The 21,999-nt window shown below is 41.3% G+C and overlaps 1 protein-coding gene across 1 annotated transcript in view; it reads right to left on the bottom strand.

Moving 5' to 3' along the window:
- The window catches only part of TPK1 (thiamin pyrophosphokinase 1), a 250,428-nt gene that overhangs the window by 52,008 nt on the left and 176,421 nt on the right, over nt 1-21,999 (bottom strand). The window contains exon 6 of the mRNA XM_040591790.1: nt 10,806-10,980. Within this exon, the coding sequence (XP_040447724.1) occupies nt 10,806-10,980 (175 nt within the window). The remainder of the gene's footprint in view (nt 1-10,805; nt 10,981-21,999) is intronic.

The following is a 21,999-nucleotide window of genomic DNA, read 5'->3' as shown; positions in this document are numbered from 1 at the left end:
TTTACAGGCTTTTGGAATGTTAAAAGGTAAACACAGCAACCCTTCTCATTTTAAAATAAAAAAGGAACAATACTTAATTATAGGAGTACAAGTAAGATTTATGTTGATGTTACTATTTCATACATTCCAGCCCATAACATGATGTGGAAAATTTCCCCTGTTCCCTAGTGAGTGCCTTGCATTGGCTACATACACGGTTTTAATGTGGATTGAAAATGTTGCTTTACATATGGCAGGCAAAGCAAATTTTTAGCACTGTAAAGATAAATAATTCAAATCCACTGTGTAAATTCCCTTTATCCAGAACGTTTTGTTCTCTTACAACTATGCAGACATGTACCATATTCTAATGCTTTTTTCTATTTTAATGAAAACTTTATGATTTAAAAAAAAATCTGGTAGGTATCCAGAACCCTTTTTCCAGAATCCTTGTATGACAAATTTACTCAATGCATGGACCTGACAGCTGTATTGGTAGGAAACCACATCTGTTGAACTACTGGTAAAAAAGCCAGATGCAAGAAATATTTGAAAGTCATTTGTCTTACCATGTATTCTTCATACTTTGCCCAGACATTCAACAGTAACATCAGGAGGAATTCATGTAAATTACTACAGCCAACCAGCAATACATAAAAAATGTGCAGAGCTAGAAAAGGGAGCTTTATAGCATTGGTGAGTGAGCGAGAAGAGATATTCAAATAGGAACCAGCACTGACAGCTAACCCTGGAGACTGAGATTAAAGTCACTACCACCTTATTCTACATACAGAAAAGACATTTCAGGCATTTCTGAAGGTTATATCTCCTGCTGCAGAGTCTGACTTGTAGTAAAGTACTTCTGCACATGTTTAACTTTACACACTAAATAATGCCTTTACATTGCACAGAACTAGTCACATGTATGCCTAATTCTTCTGATGAATCAGGGGCTTAAGATACCCTAGTTCAGTGAAGGAAGGGACAGAGGCATCTCCAGATTAACATACTAATATTAAAGTCAACATGTAATTCTCCCATTAATTCTGCAAGCTCAGTATTAAGCTCCAATGTTTTCATAAAACACAAATTCTTCAATATACATTGGATGTACAGACCACAGGATGGCAAAGTGTGTTTACAAGGGTTTTACAATGATCACTTGGGGATAGAGTTGGAAGAAGTACTCCATTTGTGTGTACCAGAGTTATTCATAAATTGTGCAGGTCAGCTGAAGCTCATCTTGTTAAAACCTCCTAAATCATATAATACATTGCTTCTATGCTGGACACACTTGACCCAGCCTATATGTGTTTTAGATAACATTTAAAATATTAAATTATTCTGTCTATTACAGAACAAAATAATGACATAGACAGTAAGAAGGCAAGGAATAATTAATTATACTTTGAGTGGGAGAGAGGGTTGGTTAAATTTATTGGGATGAAAACTAAAATTTGATATGTGAAATGAATGGAAAACTGACTGTACTTCAGCTTAAACTGACCACCTATAATATCAAATTACATAATTATTATTAAACAAAGATCAGAAATAGAACACCTGTTAAAATCCAGAATGTTACTGTTTAAGCTACCATCACCCAGTTTCAAACTACATGAAAGAAATACCCTGAAGAACACTGACTCATTCATGCCACAGCTTTCAGCTCTACATTGAGCTTTTAAAGGCATAATCCAGATTTATGATATTAAAGCTCTCTATAACTGTGGTTTGCCTTTTTTTTTATGTTATCAATGCTTCGTAAAATGTAACACCCCCCCCCCCCCCCCGATATTTCTCTTTATAACTTGCTTTTTTCCCCAGTTTGTTTTTATAAGGAAAACAAACCCTATCTTTCTTTCCAACTCCCCTGCTTTAAATCAAGAAGCAAGCTCCTGATGAGTGTTCACGCAGCTGATTAGAAAATTGTCTCATAAACAGCATCATTAAGTGGCATGCCAATCAGCGGTGATACACTGGTATTGCTGGTGCCTGTGTAAATTATAGAGTTATGCCCTACGCTTGGGAAACCTAAATGTACAATTCTGAGATTTCTTGTTGGCAATTAGATTATAAATGCTGTGTTCTAATGTTTAACAGCATGAGAATATATTTATCACGTACTGTATCCACAGAATACAGAAAGGAAAAAAAAAATTCTAATTGGAGGAGACTTTCCAAAGAAGCTGTTACAATGGTACCCCCCAACACTGAAAGCTTATAAAAGAGGAACCTTTTTTTAGGTTTTTCAGCAGTGATGCCATAGGACTGTACGATCTGTGGACTGTAAGATCTCTTGACATGCATTCCTCTCCATTTATTTGGATCTACTATTTGGTCGATGACATGTATCACCACTCACTTAAAATATACCAAAATTTTTTGGAATTGTTTGAAAAGTTTCATTGGTTTTATTGATATTTTTCTATTAAATATATGGAAAAGCTTCAAAACATAAGTAACACAGGAAATTCAGCTACCACATGCTGACCTAGACTTGTATTGATACAATGTGACATCCTACATACAGTTATCTGTCAATAATACATGCACTCACATTCACTTGGGTGTAATCCACACGGAAGATGACTCTTAAGAAATGCTAAGGCTGCAAAGTCATGGACTCAAGACCTGTGGGATGCCAGAATGAGAGCTTGCCTGTGAAATTTTAATTCAGGTTCTTTAGCTTTCAACTTTTAATTATACAGTAACATTAACCAAGCAGTCCAGACTTGTTTCAGTAAATGGTATTCTCTTCACTGACACACTTGGAGCTCTGATTCGCCATAGTGCCTTCTGCCTTATTTACTCCACAGATTTAAACTGCATTGAATGCATGCGTATGAAACTCCTCACGGGTTTCTGCCTGTTGCTTATTACAATAGAATTGATAATGGCATTGCACCTGTTAAAATGTTCCAGAGCAAAAGCACAGGCACTTCGATGTCAAAAGTAGGTATCCTAAGGATGATATCACAGCTCTCATTTTGAAGTATCCTGCACTTTACAGGACCGAGGCAGAGCTCTCAGGGACATCAGAGAGCTGAGAGCTCAGCTCCAGTGCTAAGAGAAATGAACAGCTAACTTGCAAGTAGCTAAAGTATTTCCATAGAGTAAAAACTCCAGACAACCGACGTCCTGAACCACAAAAAAATCCCACTTTTCAGCAGTAATTCACCTTATTGCTCCCAGGTATCTCGTTTTCTGCAGTGGGAGAGGCTTGTACACATCCACACCTTCAACTATGGCTCCAGATTCATTCCCAGAGAATACACCTGGGACACTGAATGATGCCAGTGTCCTGAATCTATAAGCACAATTACATCCAACAATACTGCTTAACTTTATTTCTCTGTTTCTGGTTTTCCCTATTTTCCCAGACTTGAATTGGTAGCCATAAGAGGACAAGTAATTTCTTCTTGTTTTTAAATCAAACGCCAATGCCATCTTTTGCTGTTGGATCAATACCCAGGCAGATCCTGTGGACAGGTCTGCACCACTTCAGCTGACCAGTCTACTGACAGCAGAAACAAGCTGTTATCCCTGGACAGCAGTGGAAAACAAAGGAGATTGCTAACAGCAGAGAAATAACAAGACTGAGAAATTTTGGTCTCAATTCAATGCTTCAAAAGGGAAGATGTCAACTGGCAGCTTAAACCACCTCTGTTCTCATTTTCTCAATCTCTGCGTTCATATCTTCCCACATTTTGAAGTTATCTGCCCTTTCTTCTCCCTCAAACATGTTCCTAATCCCAGATGTGATCTCCACACATCCCAGTTTTGCCACTCTCTCTTTTTTCTTCCCCTTCCTGCTGTTGCCCTGACTCCCCCATGTGGATTTACTGCCCCAAAGAAGCCCCAGCTGCTTCTAGGGCAAGACATGTATTCATCTATCAGAAATCCATACTTTCCAACTCCACTGAAAACAACAGATTTGCTTAGTGGTCTGTAATTGGCATGTACATCTAAAATTAACAGTTCCAGAGCACACTCATTACAGTCCGTTGTTAACGGCTTATTAATTACACATCAGGATGCCATAAATAGCTTACAGCCAAACATAACTTTTTAGAATCATACAACAAAAGTCAGTGACAACATCCACCAGACTTCTGTTCCCTCCAGAACTTCATGTAACATCAAGGAAAAACCCACCTCTTCTTGCCCAGAAACATCTAGAGGCAAAACCTGGAGGAGAGCAGGGCCCCCTCAGATACAACGTGCAAAGTGTTGTATTTCAAAATATCCTATTCAGAATATCAGACTATTTCAGAAAACTCCTCCACAAAGGAGTCAGTGAATGAAGAATTGAGACACTGTAGAGGGAATATCCAGAACTGTTTGCCATTAAGGTATGGGAATAGATCACTGCAGAGGAAACACTTTCCTCCAGTGTCATGTTTTTGGGGAGAAGAGATCAATCACATACACCAATATGTACTAAAAAATAAACAGAACTAAATGGTCCATAAACAAACTGGAAAGGAGGAGCCAATTCTTAACAGTAATGCCTACCTGCTTGTGCGACCCCCCCAAAATCTAAAGAGCACGCTTGTTCGTTAGCCAAGTTGACACAGACAAACACATCTCATTTATTATCTCTGGGAGACTCTAGCCAGACGTGACTGATTTGTCCTCCTACTGGTCCTTGCCCTTTTGTGGTTCTGCAGAGATGTTGGGAACTGGCAATAACTCACCACATGCTTCAGAGAGCTTTCTTGTTTTTGGAAATCTCTCGGCAGTGCGACATTTACATTTATTATGGCTGATTCTGGGCATTTAAATATGAAAACAATTAAAGTATATTTGCAAGGGATATGACAAACGAGCATTTGTACTCCAGCCAATTTTTCACTGACTTTCATTCAAGTACACTGTTATGTTTCAGCTTTGCCTCTGCCATTGCCTAAATGAGATGATTTCCCAGTATCCATATGGGCAGGTTGATGGATGAGAATGGCTTTAGGGTTAAATGTCTTTAGTATAAACTCAAAGATCTCTTTCTTGGAAAAATTCTGCTCCAGCACTCACCGATGGAAACGCAGAGCCCCCATTGAAACCCGCAGAAATACACTGGAGGCCAGCAGCTCTCCGGCTGCCTGCAGCTCTCCCGCCGCCCCAGAAAGGCGCTTTGCCTTTATGACTCGTATCCTTCAGTAGCATCAGGTTGCTTTTGATTTTCATGCGACTTTTGGATCCTCACCAATCTACTGCCACCGGAGAGATGAGGATTATCTGCGCTGAAGCTGGGCTGAAGCAGAGCACCTGTTTCCTCACACCTCCAGGTTACATTCACACTGGCAGAAGCAGGGGCTGAAGCAACATAGGGGACGAAAGGGAAAGAGCAGCGTTTGGCTCTCTTGACAACCCTCTCACCTCCGTGTTAATAACGGAATTAGTTCCCATGGTTGCAGTGTGCCATGGCAATGTAGCCAGACATAAGTAAGTGCCTCCAGTTTACTTCAGTAATTACTTAGGTTGTGGAGAGCCATCCGCTCTGTGCACAGCTGTGCTGGAGAAGTCTCTCTGAGATTTTTTTTATTCTACCCCTTTCTGGCAATTACTGCCTACTACTGCTGTACGGAAGGATCATACACACACTCCCTGTGTGCCATTAAAGATGGCCATCCAGCTGGGCTGAACTTGTTGCTGGACGTGGTTTGAGCTAGTTCAGAACGAAGGTGCTCACATGAATCTTCCCCTAAGTGGAGTCCTGCAGCAGTAACGCTGCCCCAGCAGTGTGATCTGGAAGAGCGTATCTGTTTATCACCTTAAAGCAGCCTTTCCAAACTGAATGCCAGGACCCTGCTACCTAGCTAAAGAGGAGCTGGAACCAAATCTCCCTCCCGCTAATTCCAAACATTCCTTGTGATATGTGGAAATGGATTGAACGTGTGACCTCAAAGCCCCGTTTCAAGCCCCTTTACAAAGTCTGACTGAGTTTTCAAGCTGCTATTCTGGAAAAAATGCAAATACAGCTTTAGGGGCCCAGCACAACCGAGCTCAATGTTCATCAGCCCTTTAATGTACGCCAAATAGTCTTTTTGCTTCAAAATCATTTCATGCAATGCTAAGCAATGGCCTCGTTGCTTTTGCTGACTTGCAGTAAACCAGTGGGATGCCAGGCTGCCACCATCAGAACATCTGCTTTATTGGAAAAGAATTTCAGCAGGCCTTGCCTTGTAATAAATGATGTGACCCTGGAAGGCAGACAGCAGCACTCCCGCAGGCAAACAGCTCGCAAAAGGTCAAAATCACCCAAAGCTTTGGGAGCAGCAGCAGCATTTCCGTCACCCTGCCCTACCCAGGGTCTAAGAGCCGTAATGAATAAGGGAAAAAATACATCACTGCAGCTCTGAAGATAGATCCCAGCTTGGATCTATCATAGATTGGAAGTCTTCTACCAGTGAGAAACACGAGAACGGATGGAAGGAGAGGAAAGCAGAGGGGAGGGGAATCCAGCTATGAAACTTGTTACTCTGCCACTGAAAACAGAGCTACTCCTTGGAGCACCACCTAGCTTGCCTCAGCCAGAACGAACTGGAGCAACAAAATGTGCTATAAAAATTACTTCAGTTATGAAACAGGTGACAGAGTGCTTATACAAACAGCTTCACTAGCACAGATACCTGTCTGCCTTAATTTACAGCCTTTCCCAGAAAAGTTCCTCACCCTCTGACTTTTTTTTAAGCACTTATTCATTTTCTTTTGTCTTTCAGACTCTGAATTCTCCTAAAACATAAAACTCCATTGCTTTTGTAATCTTTTGTTCCATTCACAACACAACGTCAACAAAACCCCAATGAAGTAGAACAGTGCAAACATTTCAATGTTGCTAACAATGTAAACAGCATCAAAAAGATTTTGGATCCTGTTTATCTACCTCTGAAGTTAGTAGTCAGTGGATGCTCCGCTGCTACAGTTAAAGGTCTTGCTCCTGTTGTTGTTGTTATTGCTATTGCCTTTTGAAGTGAAATGACAGTGGAGCTCTTTTGAATGGTAGCATTTTACAGCAATTTAACTTCCTGCCTAAAGCAGCAAATTTGCATGAAAATTATCTGGAAAGTACAATCACACACACACAGAGTTTTTATATATATTTGCCAGCATTTTCAGGACAGGTATGACATACAGCACATCAAAGGCCATAGGGATGAAGAGTAAATTAGTTGGCAATTTTATTTTCTACAGCAATTTCCTAGAAAAGGAACCATTTGCTACAAAAGCCTACCATTACCTTCCAACCTCTTCTTCGATGAGCAGTGCAGCTAATTTCTACCGTCATTCTTATTCATCTTCCATGAAAGCACCACTGAAGACCTAATGAAGAGTGCTGGGTAATTCTGGCATTATTGGATTTTTCGTTATTTATTTATTAGACACGAGAGCTGTTATCAACAAGCAGCCAGGTGAGTCAAATCAGATAAAGCATTATCTGATTCCTGTGCTGTAAATCAGATTTTAATAGAGAAAAGATCTGTATCCCTTTGGGAGTGGAAAGAATATGTTTATAATGTGTTCCGAATGTGTGCTACACAATAGCAAGTATGGATAAGAAGTATTTTTGCTAATCAATTTTCCACTTTCTTCTCCAAGTTCTTTCACCCATAAGATGAGAACTAAAATAAATGAAAGTTCCATTTTTGCCAAGTGGTAGCAAATAATTAAGATAAGATAAGCGTGCATAAAATTATGCATAGATGTTGCATCCTCACACAGGCACATAAAAAGTCTGAATTCTGCACTATTAAAAATATAATCAAGACATCATAATTTCTCTGCTGGCAGAGTAATTTACAAATCTCAAATTTACCTAGATTGGACATTGAAATGAGATCTTTGAAAGCCTACTCTCAACCCCGACACAGCTTCTGTCTTAGGTATTTATACTTGTCTTTTTCTAGCAGAAGCTATGAAGTCTTATGACAGCACCTGTAGGTTAGACACAGATAACATTTGACTATTCCTTGAAGGTTTTGAAAATTTTAATCATGAGAGTAATCTGGATATGCTCAGACAGAAATAGGTGTTAAACACTAAAAACCTTGATGCGAAGCCAGCTCTTTCTTGTACTGCAGTGTTACTTCAATTTTGAGTGCTGGAAATTATTGTTTGCAAAAATGAGGGTTCTCCTCTCACCTAATGCATCATGTTTGGCTGTTAAGACAAAACTGAAATTCTGGAATTACTTTACTGCCCATCTACTTTAAAAAAATATATACTTTGAGGACTGAAAAATTACTTTTTAAAAACAAACTTGTTGGGTCATACCCAATTAATTCCATAACAAACTGGAGAAAGAGGTTTATCATATTATGTTTGGATTAAAAATTCAATTTCTTTTATGAGTTACACATGAAAATGAATTCATAACCAAACCATTTTATTCACTGAGCCTTTTGAAGGTGTGTGCTTAGAGCCCCATTAACAAATGAACAGGGAACGTTCTGCCACTGCCAACTGTCAGCAGCAATTCTAACATCCACGTCACACCAGTATCTTATTCTCTTTTCTTCCCAGGTGACCCTTTGCTTCTCCAACGCAGTTTACAGGAGAACTAACATTTTTAAAAGTAATGACAAAACTACAGGCAGCACAGAAGTCATTAACACAATGAAAGCTAGTATCACCCTTAGGTTATCAGAATGTAAGGCTTATTAATTAAGGAAAAAATCCCTTTTCCTTTTTGTTGGCTGCAACTACACTGATTTGTTTTATCAGTATCTGAACAGTAACCTGATTCAATATCTGTACTTGGATGAGTAAAGGTTAGCTCTAATCACCTGGGCACAAGAGCAGTTTCAAGCTGGAATGCTTCACACCTTCAAGGAAGACTATAATTTTTGTTTTCATATATCTGTGATGACAATGCAGTGAAATAAATGAAGGAAATATGATCTGTGAGAAACATGAATACTGAGACTGAAAGTATCGCCTGTAATGGGGTGCAGCGTACACATCACTAAGGAAAACACTGTAAAGGTCTGAGGTTTCCTCTCAGAAATAGCAACAAGGACTGGGAGAAGCTGAGATGGTGGTGTCATGTTAACATGAAACAAGTAGGAGACAGTCACTTAAAAACCTTTTTGTTCCCCAGAAAAAGAAAAAAAAAAAACCAACAAAAACCCAAAACAAGACTGAATTAAGCGCAGTAAAAATCCCAGTAGGTCCATATCTAGCTATGCCTCTAAGTAAACCTGAAGAAGTTTATTTCAGCACTAGAATGAAAAACATGGAAGAAACAGTTATATCAACCCAATCCTAGATACAAACTTACTATTTGCTGCCATTGCACCTCCCTGGCACAGGTAGACTAGTACCCCCTTCCTCCTCAGCCTCAGCAGGTCGGGTAATCATAACTTAGCAGCAACAAAGCCATGTCATTTGCGGGAGCAGACAGACTACCTTTAAAATTACCATCTTTCTAACGAGCACCTTGTAAATCTGACGAAATTTATGTTATTAAACTCAAAAAAGATTCTGATGTATTTGAAAAATAACTTCTTAAACTAATAACCAAAACCACCAGAAAGGACCGAAACCTTATAGTGTTCACCGCATTTTGAGCCACACAATAGCCTCTTGCAGAGTGACACAGGCTTCAGCGATGTTCCCTTCAGTACCATGAGGCTGGTTTGATCTTCATTCACCTCCCTCTGAAGGGTAGAATGTTTACTGAGAAATGAGAAGTCCCTCAGTGCAATGGGCCACAAAATTTGCTGCACAACAGATGAGCAGATGAAGATTCAATACCTTATTTGTCAACTGTACTTATAAGTACAAATGAAAATATTTGACTCTTTTTCACATTAAGAGAATGTCTGTTGTACAATACATTCAGCTCTTGCAATTCAGTTTAAAAGGATGAAAACATCACTAGCCAGACAGCTCCTGAAATCAATGCCATATTTATAACTTTTATCATTAGTGAGCTGCTAATGCCTACTACCTCCTTAACTGCACATGCTCAAACCCTCTGTGGAACCAGACACTCCCTAGACCAGCACACGTGCTGCCGGCCGGCACAGTGGGTCAGCCTCACATTAATCCCTGTCCAAGGAAGGCAGCGCAGTGCAAACTGTGAGCACCACGTGCCCTTCCTACATGGGCAGGCTCCAAAGCCTGGCCATGTATGTCCGACTGCAACACCAGAGCCTCTCAGTCACTGCTCTGCGTCCATTAAGTTTTAATGAATATTCATCTAAAATATCCCGTTATTTTCCTGATTAAATACATCCTGAATGACTCAGTGTGGGAGGAGGGGGCTGGAGGATGAAGGGTGTTTCAATTTTTTTTGGTCAAGAAACCTCCTTTCTCTACAGATACATGTCTCTGTTCTAGATCACATGCACCTTTTCCCACTTTAAAATAAGGAAAAGATCTATTCCTTCAGAGTCGACAGACAATATATGCGAAGCAGTTCAGGGGAAGTGAGGCAGCTTTAATAATCTGTATCACATTATTATTTGTCTGTTGTAACTTTATGGCTTATAACCAGGAGTTTAGGGACTCTTAGATTCCCCTCCCTGGAGGGCAATGTATCATGATCGTAATGTATCATGACCTCAACAAATGTTCTATTTAAACAGCACAATGACTCCCAAATGGAAAACACATTTCTGCCTGCGATATCTCAGGTTTAAATGTATTTCTCTTTTTTTTTTTTTTAAATAAAAATTCATTTCTGGAAAAAAGTGGCCTGGCAGGGATTCAATGCCATGCTTCACCTTCGAACATGTATGGCCCTTCAGCACTGGTGAGGCTGGTGCCAACGCGCGGTTGGCGTGATGACAAACCCACCGCCCCGGGGGTGTCAGACTTACTGAGGTTCCACCTGAGGCCCGTCGTGGTGACGCTCTCGCAGGAGTTCCCAATGGGGATAAGGCCACACCAGGCACCTTCCAGTCCCGTGTCCACACGCAGCTTGTGCTTGCCCTGCAAGGCAGAAGGGGCTCGAGTCAGTGCTCGCCAGGCACCTGGCCAGCACTTGCCACAGACCTGGCAAATAAACCAGAAAGTACTTAGATGGAGACAGGTCCAGAACATCCCCAAAAAGCTCAGGAATACTTGGCTGCAGGAATTCAGATTGTTGATGTTTACAGAGGGAGAAGGGACATGTACTTGGGTTCCAGACCTCATGGCTTTCGAAAAGGTTGTTTCTGGGCTTTTCGAAGCAGGATCTGGCTTTACTCGTTCTTCTCTGGCAGTTTTTGAAGAGGCACTTCTGTCAAAGCTAGGCTTTTTAGTGCTGTGAAATCCAGGCAGCCTGACCCATCCATTCACCTTTTTCCTCATCTAAACATCTGTGTTTCACTTCCTAAACTATACTAGTCAAAGCACCACCAAAATGCCTTCATTATTTTGACATCTGTAAAATTTCATGCACTTCTCCAGGCATGTACTCTTCCCAGAACAAAGAATACATGCAGAAATTTAACGAGGTGCTAGAGAAATGAACTTAAATATTTAGAGTAATCTGCTTACACTAAGTAGGAACAACAAAGTGAAATTAAAACACATTTTTTGCACATCTAAGATAAATTCATCTTGTAACTATCCAGTTCATGGGATACAGGAGAAGCTCTTAGTTAGTACTTATAGGCACTGCGTGAACATCTTGCCAGGTATCAGCATATGAACAGTTGCACGGAAGAGTAGAGGTGGAAATCTTTTACAGAACAGGGGAAAAAGGAAAAAAAAAAAAAAAGCAGCTGAATGTTAAGAGTTCTGGCACAATCTGTGTTCTAAGAAACTAAGAAAGTGTTTATGAAAAATAGCTACAAGAAAACAGCAAATGCAAAACAGTGACAAGATCAGTGGAAAAAATCATCCTCTTGTCTCTTCTATACAGGTAATTTTTTCTTTCAAACAAGCACAGGTTTCATCTAGGGAAAGGTTAGGATTCTTTGAAACAGAGGGTTCTTTGGGGTTTTATTCTCTTGTGGATGCACAGGCAAGTTAAACCCTCCAGCATATCTTTCACATACAAACTCTTTGTCACTATAAATAAAATCAGATATGCCCACTTATTAATCTACCAAAATAAAAGGACTGTCTGAAACCCAATGAGTATTCAGTGAGTACTTCGTTAAGCAAGAAACCAAGGTTTTATACTAAAAGAAAAAAGAACAGTTGAACCATAAAACTCAGGTAAATGTCCCAAGCAGCGAAAAGACTTTCTCACAAATTTTCTTTGTGGAATGTATTTAAGTTTTTTTCTTATGTCCTGTCCTGTCACACGCTTATTCCAAATCCCCTGGCAAATATAAAGTTACTAGTTAGAAAGTCAAAACTGGAGAGAAAACATGTTATTGCTGAGATGTTAACGACTGAGGCGTTCGACAGCTTCTCCTGTTAATGCCAAATGCATTATGAAGAAACAACTTCAATACATGTCATGCTCTCAGTTAACAAATGAACCTTGGAAAAGCTGTCAATTAAGGAGTATCAGATTGCATAGCTTAAGCCTGTTTGATTGCAGAGCAACAAGAAAACCAATCCAATACCATCTATCTTCTCAGGGTGTCCAGCTTCATGCGGTAATGAGCCCCGTATTTCCATAGTGGTTGTGAACGCTTGCATGCCACATTCAGAGGTGTAACCAATTCAGCCTTGATAACCTTTTAATTATGCAATATGCCACACTACTCCTCTCTCACAGTACAGAGGGGAGCAGGAAAGGGAGAGGAGAGCTGCAAGTACAAGCTCTCTCGTTATGCGATTGCAGATATTGTCTATAATGAAGCTGATGATGAAGGAGAGAACGAAGGGGCGGAACTGGCTGTTCCTAATGAATGTGCATATTGCTGCTCAGAGCTGCTTGAGGAGAGCAGCAAACACACCGCGTTTATCAGTTAGTAAAGGAATATGAAAAAGAGAGATAAAAGTAACTGGCCCGACAGAGAACCTCATTAAGTCCTGTATTCTCAAAAACTGTGCCTACCCACTGGTAGGTTTGCGTTGCCTATTGCATGACATTCTGGTCCAGCTTACAGATAGGGATGTGATTCAATAGAAATGTATGCAGAAAGCTGTCTTTCTGTGATCATGAAATAAATCTTGAAAACAAAAGATGCCACTACTAGAGGCTTGCTAATATCCAGGATTTTATCAGGAGTCTTTTCATGCCTGATACTTCCCTGACATCCCAGTTCACACATCCCAGTGATTACGTGAGAATCTTGACTCTTCCCTGCAAGGACATTTTCTAGCCCTCAGTTGTTAAGAGAAATCTCAAACCAGGAGCCCAAAGGGCTAAACTCAAAGCAGCAAATAAACCGGAATTAAAATATTAAAAGGTAAATTATTTTTTTAAAAAACCCTCTCAGCTGTTAAGCCAACCTCATGGCTTAGAGATGGTTCACTGATATTACACAAGACCATTTTTAAGACTTTAACTAAATCAGTAAGGGATCTTAATATTTTTGGGGACAGTGGGAAAAGGGAAATGGTCATTGGGAAAAAACAAACAACCCCCCCAAATATTCCATTCATTTTTGTCAAAAACCATGAATCAGCCAAGGCTATTGTAAAGTACAGCTCTAAATTCAAAGCACTGTGAATCTGCCACGGGGGAGATTTGGTGCCCAGGCTTATCTTCAAATTTTTGAGTACAGATCTTTCAACCAAGCAAGATGGAACTGCTATTTGCAAGAGGAAGGGAGGATCAGAGCTTGTAATTTGCAAATACAAGTAATAATTTGTTCTATTTAAGTTTCTGTGATTAAAGGAACAATTATATACTGGCACTTAAAATACGAAACTGTTCTCAGTTTCTGCAGAACTCCTAGTTCCAAAATTAGGATTAAAAAGAAAACCAAAGCTTGACCAAATAAATCCCTCCTCCTTAAATTTTTTGTCTCTGTAGGAGGCAACTGAAATATTTTCACATTTAACTTAAGAATCAAGTATTACCATGTTTGAATGATACTGGTGATAAAATAATGGCAAATAATACAGCTGCATTGATTTTTATCTTATTAAGTCAGTTTTGAAAAACATTGATCAATCTTCAGCATTGATTTTTTTTCTTCATTTTTGTCTCTGATGCTGGGAAATAAGATCAATTTCTAAGTTCAGCAATAAGAAGAAAATGTCAGAAGATATTTTTAAGAATGCTTCTCCCATATATGTTACACCTTTCCTTTTGATTCTAACCTTGTGTTATAAGAAAGCATTTAAGCATTAGTGGTTAAATATACACCCACTCCCAACACTGGTCCTGCTGAGGAGAGCCCTAAAGACACAGCTGTTCTCTGTCACATCTCCTAACTGAAAGGATTAGAAGTCTGTCAGGAACTTGTGTAACTAACCCTATTCGAGGTTGTAAGATGCTAAAATCCTTAGTAAAAAATTTGCAAGCTGAAAAGCATATAAGCAGTGTCAAGATAAAAGTGATAGCATCTTATGCATGCACAATATAGAGAAAATTACTTCTTTGAGTACTCTAAAATAGATACAAAGCGACAAAATGTTACGAAAAAGGGAGAGAAGGGGGACTGATCTCCAGTACTGAATTCTAAAGGGATCTCAAGTAGGGAAACGTGGAAGCTGGCAGGCTGGAACTGGACACAGAGGAGAAGCACAAAGTCAGTTAACAAGATGCTGGGAAGGAATAAGGAATTAAAATTAAGCTTTAAAAAAAAAACAAATTAAGAAAGGTGTAATAAGCAGATCTTAGAAACTGCTGAAGGACTAGGACATGTGAAAGGTAACAGGGAAGGAAAAGGAATTACTTACAGGATTAGAGGACAAAGCAACCTTATTTCAATTTTCTGGCTCCCCTGACAGGTTGTCCATTATAAATAAAATTACTGAATAACTCCTAGAAGTCACAGGTTTTCTAAATGGTATTCTTTCACCTGTGCTTGTTGTGAGATCTGGAGCTACAGAAAAATAGGATTTCTTGAGATATGGCCAACTGCTCTGTGGTACCCCCTCCATCAGCTAGATCTTGTTTTCTGCAATACTGTGATAAAACATCTTTTTATATCAGCTTTGTTTCAGTGATCACTCCATAGATGGCAGCACACACTTGAAAACAACAGCAGCAGTGAAAAACTAAATACAGATGTCATAGTTACCCAGAAAAAAGGCAAAACCTACAATCTGTTTTAGTACACAAACATCTGGGCGCAGAAAATGGTTTATAGATAAAAGACCTGGGGAATGGATGGAAATCAACACGATCACCAGAGACTGCAGCAGCGAAGAAGAAAGGAACAAGGATGAAACCAAGCTGAGAACATTTATGTTTAAAACCAAATCTCATGATTGGCAATAAAGTAAAAACAAAGTTCCAGAAATATTTCTATTAATCATTAGTTGTGTAAGAGCTTGATTTAACAATAATAAAAGCTTTTAGGCTGAGATTCTGAGCATGATAAATACAGCCAATTTTTCTAAAAGGATGTATTTAAGAAGAGCCATTTTGTTATAACCCTAAAATACCATCAATTGTCTTTTCAAACAAATATACATAGCGCTGAATTTTTTTTTTTTTTTTTATTGCATGAATGCTATTCAAAGAACATTATCTGAGCCGACCAGGCTTTTTGTTGCTGTTGAAAATAAAAGTATCCACAGTTCCAGTGAAAACTTAGAAGTCTAAAAGCTTTTGTACAGCATACCAATGACTGCTTAAACTCACATGGAAAAACCAGCAGATTTATTGTACTTCAGCACAATATTCCCAACTGTTGGACCCAATCCTGCCAATCCTTACCACTGAACCCTGGTAGTGCTCCTGTACTGAAATGGATAGACTTCAGGATCTTGGTTATTTGCAAGACAGAGCCACATCAAGCCCACTCTTCAATAAGAGCACTTCATAAAACGATGACTGTACAGCGAATAAAATCCCAGGCAGTAGAGAGAATAAATTATACTCATTATTAAACCAAATTAATGACACATCTGCTTCAAACCGATTTATGGCAAGGGTATAGAAAGAAATCCCTGTGGAGGTAAGTGCCACTAAACCAAAAAAAATTTACTGTACCCTGAGGTTATACATTTAAGTGGTTGCTACTGTATATCTAACATACAAATCATCCACAAAGAGCAAATGATCCCAGAGTTTCACACATTCACACATGAACTTTTTCTATGGGCCCCGTAAAACCCTCCTGAGAATACACTTCTGGTGTAATACCAATGAAGTTTTACTGAGCATAGTAGGTGTACCCCTTGGTTTCCCACCACCTGTTGCAGCATGAGCAAGTAAAACAGCTATCTTTTGCAGTCAAGTCTATATGACTGACAAGAAAACAGCAATCCTAGGTGCAAAAAATGCAAAAGTGTGTTTCACTCTGGAGACTGCAAGCAGTTAAAACTGCCAGCAGCATCTACACTGCTAACATGCACACAAAGGAAGTGATGAAAACAGTTAGTAAGGCAAAAAAGATATCTGGGAATACAGAAGTTACTTTAAAAGGGAGTTTGTGTGGTTTAATTTCTTTTCACAGAGATATCTTAAAGATTCACAAATGCCATAAATGCTGATCCTTGTTCTACTCTGAATACTACCCTAAAGAAAAACTCATTCTGATGCAACTTCCTACTTGCAAACAAAATTCCACATTTTCTGCAGCCTACCATAAATCAATGCAAAATACACCACAAATACAGCATGAAACAATGATAATCGAGAAGTGGCTGGTCCTTCTCTAAATTCAAGCAAGCCTTACACTAGCCCAGTGTGACATTTTATCCTTGAGCTTGTGCATTTGATGCCCTATCCTCAGCAGGCCCATCATTACAGGTTTAATTAGCATTTTTAGTGATGCCTTAAAAAAATCAGAACCATTTTCTTTATATCCATTTATGAGACTACAGAGTATAATAGATTGCAGATAAGAATGAAAAGTAGACAAGCTGCTAGAAGATTTCATATTGCCTGTGTAATTATTATGCAATGTTGCAGTTAAATTGTCAATCTAGAGGGGCCTTTACTAAGGGCACTAATATTCTATAATTCCTAAGTGATGAGAATTACAGCATAATCTTTCTCATCATCCACCAGTTCATAATACATTTAGTGTCACTACTCATTCTTTTTTGTGCATCTCTACAGGGTAAGAGTCCAGAGGATCTCTTCTACCTAGACTACACTCTCTTATTTTCCTTGGTATTAGAGAAGCGTGGGAGTTAATTTAAAAGACAGGATTTTGTTCACCTAACTTGTCACAAGAAACAATTTCTTTGTAGCACTGAATTACTAAGTATTGCTGGAAGGCACCTTTATGTTATGTAAGAACACAGAAATTTTGTGCCAGTATATAGCGCTAGAGTTTTCTTGTTTTGTTTTTTGAAAGTGCTTAGGCTCTGTCACTATACAAGAAAAAAATACAGTTATCAAGCCTATTGCATATCAGTGTTTACTAATGTATGCTATACAACATTTGATATGTATTTTTTCTTGTCTGGGTTGCTCTGATTGAGCTGCTTTCTTTATGCATGTTGCCTTCTCTTCCCTAGAACAGGTAATGTTTTCCCTTTTGCATACTTCTTCACAGTCTGTCCTGTGATGGAGCCTATCATGTTCTATTTAATGGTAAAGAGATTAATTGATTAATTTTTCCTTTCATCAGCTATCGACCATGTGAATCTCGGCTGGCTGTTGTTGTAGGTGCCTTCATGACTTCCCCTAAAATTCAAATCTGTTTGTCTGTTCTCATAAGTCTACCCAGACATACTGGCAAATCTCCGTATCTCTCCTCCTCCAAAATCTCACTTGGAAATCTTCTCTACTGTATAAGTAAGAAGAATGACCCACAGGCTATTGGTCAACATCTCCTTATAGTTTCTTGTACTCCTCAATCTACATCCATGTGACGCCCTTGTTTTTTTAGGTGTTATATGATGCAGCAAATCATGAGCTGCATCAAATCATCTTCTACACCACCACCTTTTTAGTAGAACTGGCCTCATATTTGGGGGCTTCATGTTAGGACTAGGGACTTCAAGAAAGCCTAGCCTCTATAATTTCTTCAGTGCAAAGAAACTGATGGACATAGTTCTCTGCACTGAGTAGGAGAATCTTATAAATGCTCTTTTCTTCCTTTAATTTCTGTTACTGTCACACACCTCTAGGTAAGAGAGAGAAGCTTGAAGTAGTTAAGAATGAACTTTTGAGACAATTTTCAGCACCCCTTCTTGATCTCTGTTACAGGAAGGAATAATTGGCTGTTGTTATAAAATTATTCATTGACCTGGGATAAGAAACCATGTCTATTTTCAATAGGCAGGGAAATGGTTTCTGCTTTAAAACAGGCTTCACAAAAGTGTTGTGCCCCAGATCTTGTGCTAGTACTGACTGACTGCTTCTCTCTACACCCATGAAATTCAAAGACCTGTTGTTCAGGTCAGGAAGAAGAGATATAATTAAAGAAACTTCAAGCTGGTCATTCAAACATAGATTTTTTTCTCCTTTTTTTCCCACCTTCTCACCATTTTCTTGTATAGCTAAGTAGTCAGTTGGAGATTACAGTCCATACAAAAATCCATTCTTTTCTTGGAGCACATGATGGGGGAACAGAATACTGTACCACCCTCAAGCCTGTTTTCCTCCTTTATGAATCACACTTGGATAGGAGTGTAAAGTTGATTTGCAACAGCCTTTTTATAATGGGTATAGCTTCCGTTCCCTTGCATTTCAGTGGGAACTGCACCCACATCATCAGTGACAGATTTGGTCCTCAGAATACAGAGGAATATTCACAAGCATGCTAAAATATTTCAAAGTAGGCCAACCTGAGCCCTAAATAATTGACAGTGATTTGTTACCATAAACAAATACAGTCAGCCTAGCATCTTTTCTCACAAGACTTCGAAGCTCTGAAAGTTGCATGTATCTTTCCAGCACCCATTTGTCATAGCAGTTATAATTCTCAGGGAGAATCCCAGAAGAATTCTACTGGTATGTTAAAAATACCACCTTTGTCTACCACTAAAAGTTAGAAGAAATTGTATTGTGTAGCAGACAATGAAAGAACAAAATACCCATGTGGCACTAACCTTCTGCCTTCCTTAGACCTATGCAGCAGACCTCTTATATCCCCCAATGGAGTATTCAAAATTATCAACATGCTGCTAGCACTTAGCCCTAGCATGATGTGGCTGAGTTAAAAATTTTTGGTGTGATGAAAAGAAGTTCAGCAGAGTTGCTACCCTGGACTTCAAGAAAGCAAGCAGTGTCCCCTGGGAATATGCTTTTGAGGGCTCCAGAGTCCACACATGCTGGTCAGCCTTTAAGAACCATCTTTTAGAGGCACAGGAGCAGGCAATCCCTTTGTGTTTTAAGTCAAGCAAGCGGGGCAGAAGACCAGCTTGGCTGAAGAAGGAACTCTGCTTGGAAATCAGCAGGAAGAAGAAATTTATGATCTCTGGAAGCAAGGTCAGGCTTTGCAGGAAGAGTACAGAGCTGTGCTCTGCATATGCAGGGAGAAGACACAAAGGGCCAAAGTTCAAGCAGAGTTGAAACTGGCCAGTGTTATGTCAGACAGTAAGAAAGGCTTTTTTCAGTATGTTGATAGCAAGAGGTCATCTAAGGAAAACACTGGAACAATACTTGCAGAAAAGTATCACCTGACAAATAGAGATGAAAAAAAAAGTGGAGGCATTCAATGCTTTTTTTGCTTCAGTCTTTAATAATATTGATGGAACATGGGCTGCCCAGTTGTCTTGAGTTGGAGGACCACAACTGCAGGAACAGTGATTTTCTATTTTGCGACACCGACATTGCAAAGGATTTGAACTTGTCCTGAGGAAGGCACCAAAGCTGGTGAAGGGCTGGCAGGCATGGCCTCTGAGGAGTGCTGAGGACTCTGGGTTTGCCTAGTTTGGAGAGGAGGCAGCTGAGGGGCGACCTTGCTGTTCTCTCCAGTGCCAGGGCACATGGGAATGGTTCAGAGCTGTGATCATCATGGAGGTTTGGACTTGACATGAGGAAACGTTTCTGTTCCGAGAGGGTGGCCAAACCCAGGAACAGGATTCCTGGAGAGGCAGTCAATGCCCCTTGCCTGTCAGTCTTTAAGAAGCATTTATTGCGACAGAGCCCTTAATACCATGACTCAGCTCTTGGTCAGCTGAAGTGGTCAGGCAGCTGGACTAAATTATCACTGTAGGCTGCTTCCAGCTTAACTATTCTCTTTCCTCTTCTTCACGCTCCTCTTCCCTCTTCTCCGTGCTCCTCTTCCCACATCTTCCCTCCTCTGCGCTCTCCTCTTCCCTCCTGCTCTCCCCTTGTACCTCTCCACTTTCCCCTTCCCTCCGAGCTCCTCTTCCCTCCAATCCCCTTTTCCATCTCCTCCACTGTCCTCTTCCCTCCTCTCCACTCTCCTCTTCCCTCCAAGCTCCTTTTCCATCTTCTCAACTGTACTCTTCCTGCCTCTCCGCTCTCCTCTTCCCTCCACTCTCCTCTTCCATCTTCCTACCTCTTTGCTCCCCTCTTCCCTCCTCTCTGCTCCTCTGCGCTCTCCTCTTCCATCCTCTCTGCTCTCCTCTTCCTTCCACTCTGCTCTCCTCTCCACTCCACTCTCCTCTTCCCTACCTCCTCTTTTCCCTACCAATGCATGCCAAGGAAATCTCTGCTGACATTTCTTCCCAGCCCTGCCCCAGCAGAAGGGATTGAATGGGCAGTCGTGTCCCAGCCTGGGCATTGCTGCTGTCACCTTGTGGGCAGGGGGCACGTCCCTCCTGATGGTGGACGTTTCCTGTGCATTGTCTTTCCTGTGCATTGTCTTCAGATCATTTGACCATCCGGAGAAACTTGCAAAGAACAGGTGTGGCAGGAGGTCTGTGAAAGGTTTGAGTTCATCCAGTTTCACTGGGTTTCCACAGGATGGAAAACCCCCACATCTCTGACCTTGGGGAGGCTGAGACCAAGCCCTGGGTCTGGAGCAGGATAAGCTCCTCGATGGAATGGCTGCAAACCCTTGTGAGGTGAGCAATACCTGCTCATTTCCCTGTGGATTTTTATCCTCATACTCATTTTCAGAAATGCCTGAGCTGTTTCCCTTGAAAAGACAAGCTAAAACTCAAGATCCTGAGAACAGCAGTACTCCCTCAGAGCAGAGGTCCATTTGGTGCAACACTCCATCTCCAAAACAGCCAAGCACACTTTCTAAAGCGTAGCCAGCGAGCAGTGCAGGCCTACTTGTGCCAGGGTCCATGGGGTGCTCATAGGCCTCGGTGGCTGGGACTGGCCTCCTCTAGGACCCCCAGCGCCCCCGTCTCCTGCCAAGGGCACAGGCGACGTGTCTCAGCTCAGCCTGGGCCGTAAGTCCCTGCCCGAGCCATGCTCTAGGTGTGCCCGTGCCTGCCCCTGTCCTGGCTGGGCCTGGGCCCTGCCCTGCAGAGAGCTGCTCTCCTGGAGGGACCCCTCAGACCCCACTCACAGCTTCTCACGCAGAGCTCCAGGCACATCGCAGTGGGACGGTTCTGTTCCCTTCTGTTCCCGGTGTTCACCGTGGGCTGAATATCAACAAGACTGTTTTGCAGAGCTGGCTCCTGCCAAGGCTTGCGATGGGCAAGAGAGCCAGAGCGCCAGGGCACGGGGGTGCCTCGGGGGTGCGAGGGCAGCGGGCAAGAACCTGGCCGAAAGGGCCCCGAGGAGCCCTGGCCAGGGGCTGTGCTCAGTGCTACCGAGGAAAAGCAGCAACCCGCGGGGGCCACGCTGGGGGCCCCCTGGGAGCCTCAAAAGCTTCCTCCCCCCGGATGGGGGCACGAGGCCACCTTCGTGGGGCACCAGCAGCAGGCACCTGGCCAGAATGGCCCAAAGGAGCCCTGGCCAGGGGCCCTGCACGGTGCTGCAGAGGCAGGCAAAAAACCCCGGGCAGGGACACTTGCTCGCCCACCGCGGGGGAAAAAAAGCCTTCCTCCCCCCAGCTGCAGGGCACGAGAGGCCACCTTCGTGGGGCACCAGCGGCAGGCGGTGACCTGGCCCAAGGGACCGCAGGAGCCCTGGCAAGTGGTCGCGCTCAGTGCTGCAGAGGAAGGCAAAAAACCCCCGGGGGC

The sequence above is a fragment of the Falco naumanni genome, chromosome 4 (assembly GCF_017639655.2).
Source record: "Falco naumanni isolate bFalNau1 chromosome 4, bFalNau1.pat, whole genome shotgun sequence".
NCBI lineage: Eukaryota > Metazoa > Chordata > Aves > Falconiformes > Falconidae > Falco > Falco naumanni.
This window is presented reverse-complemented; position numbering and strand designations above follow the sequence as displayed.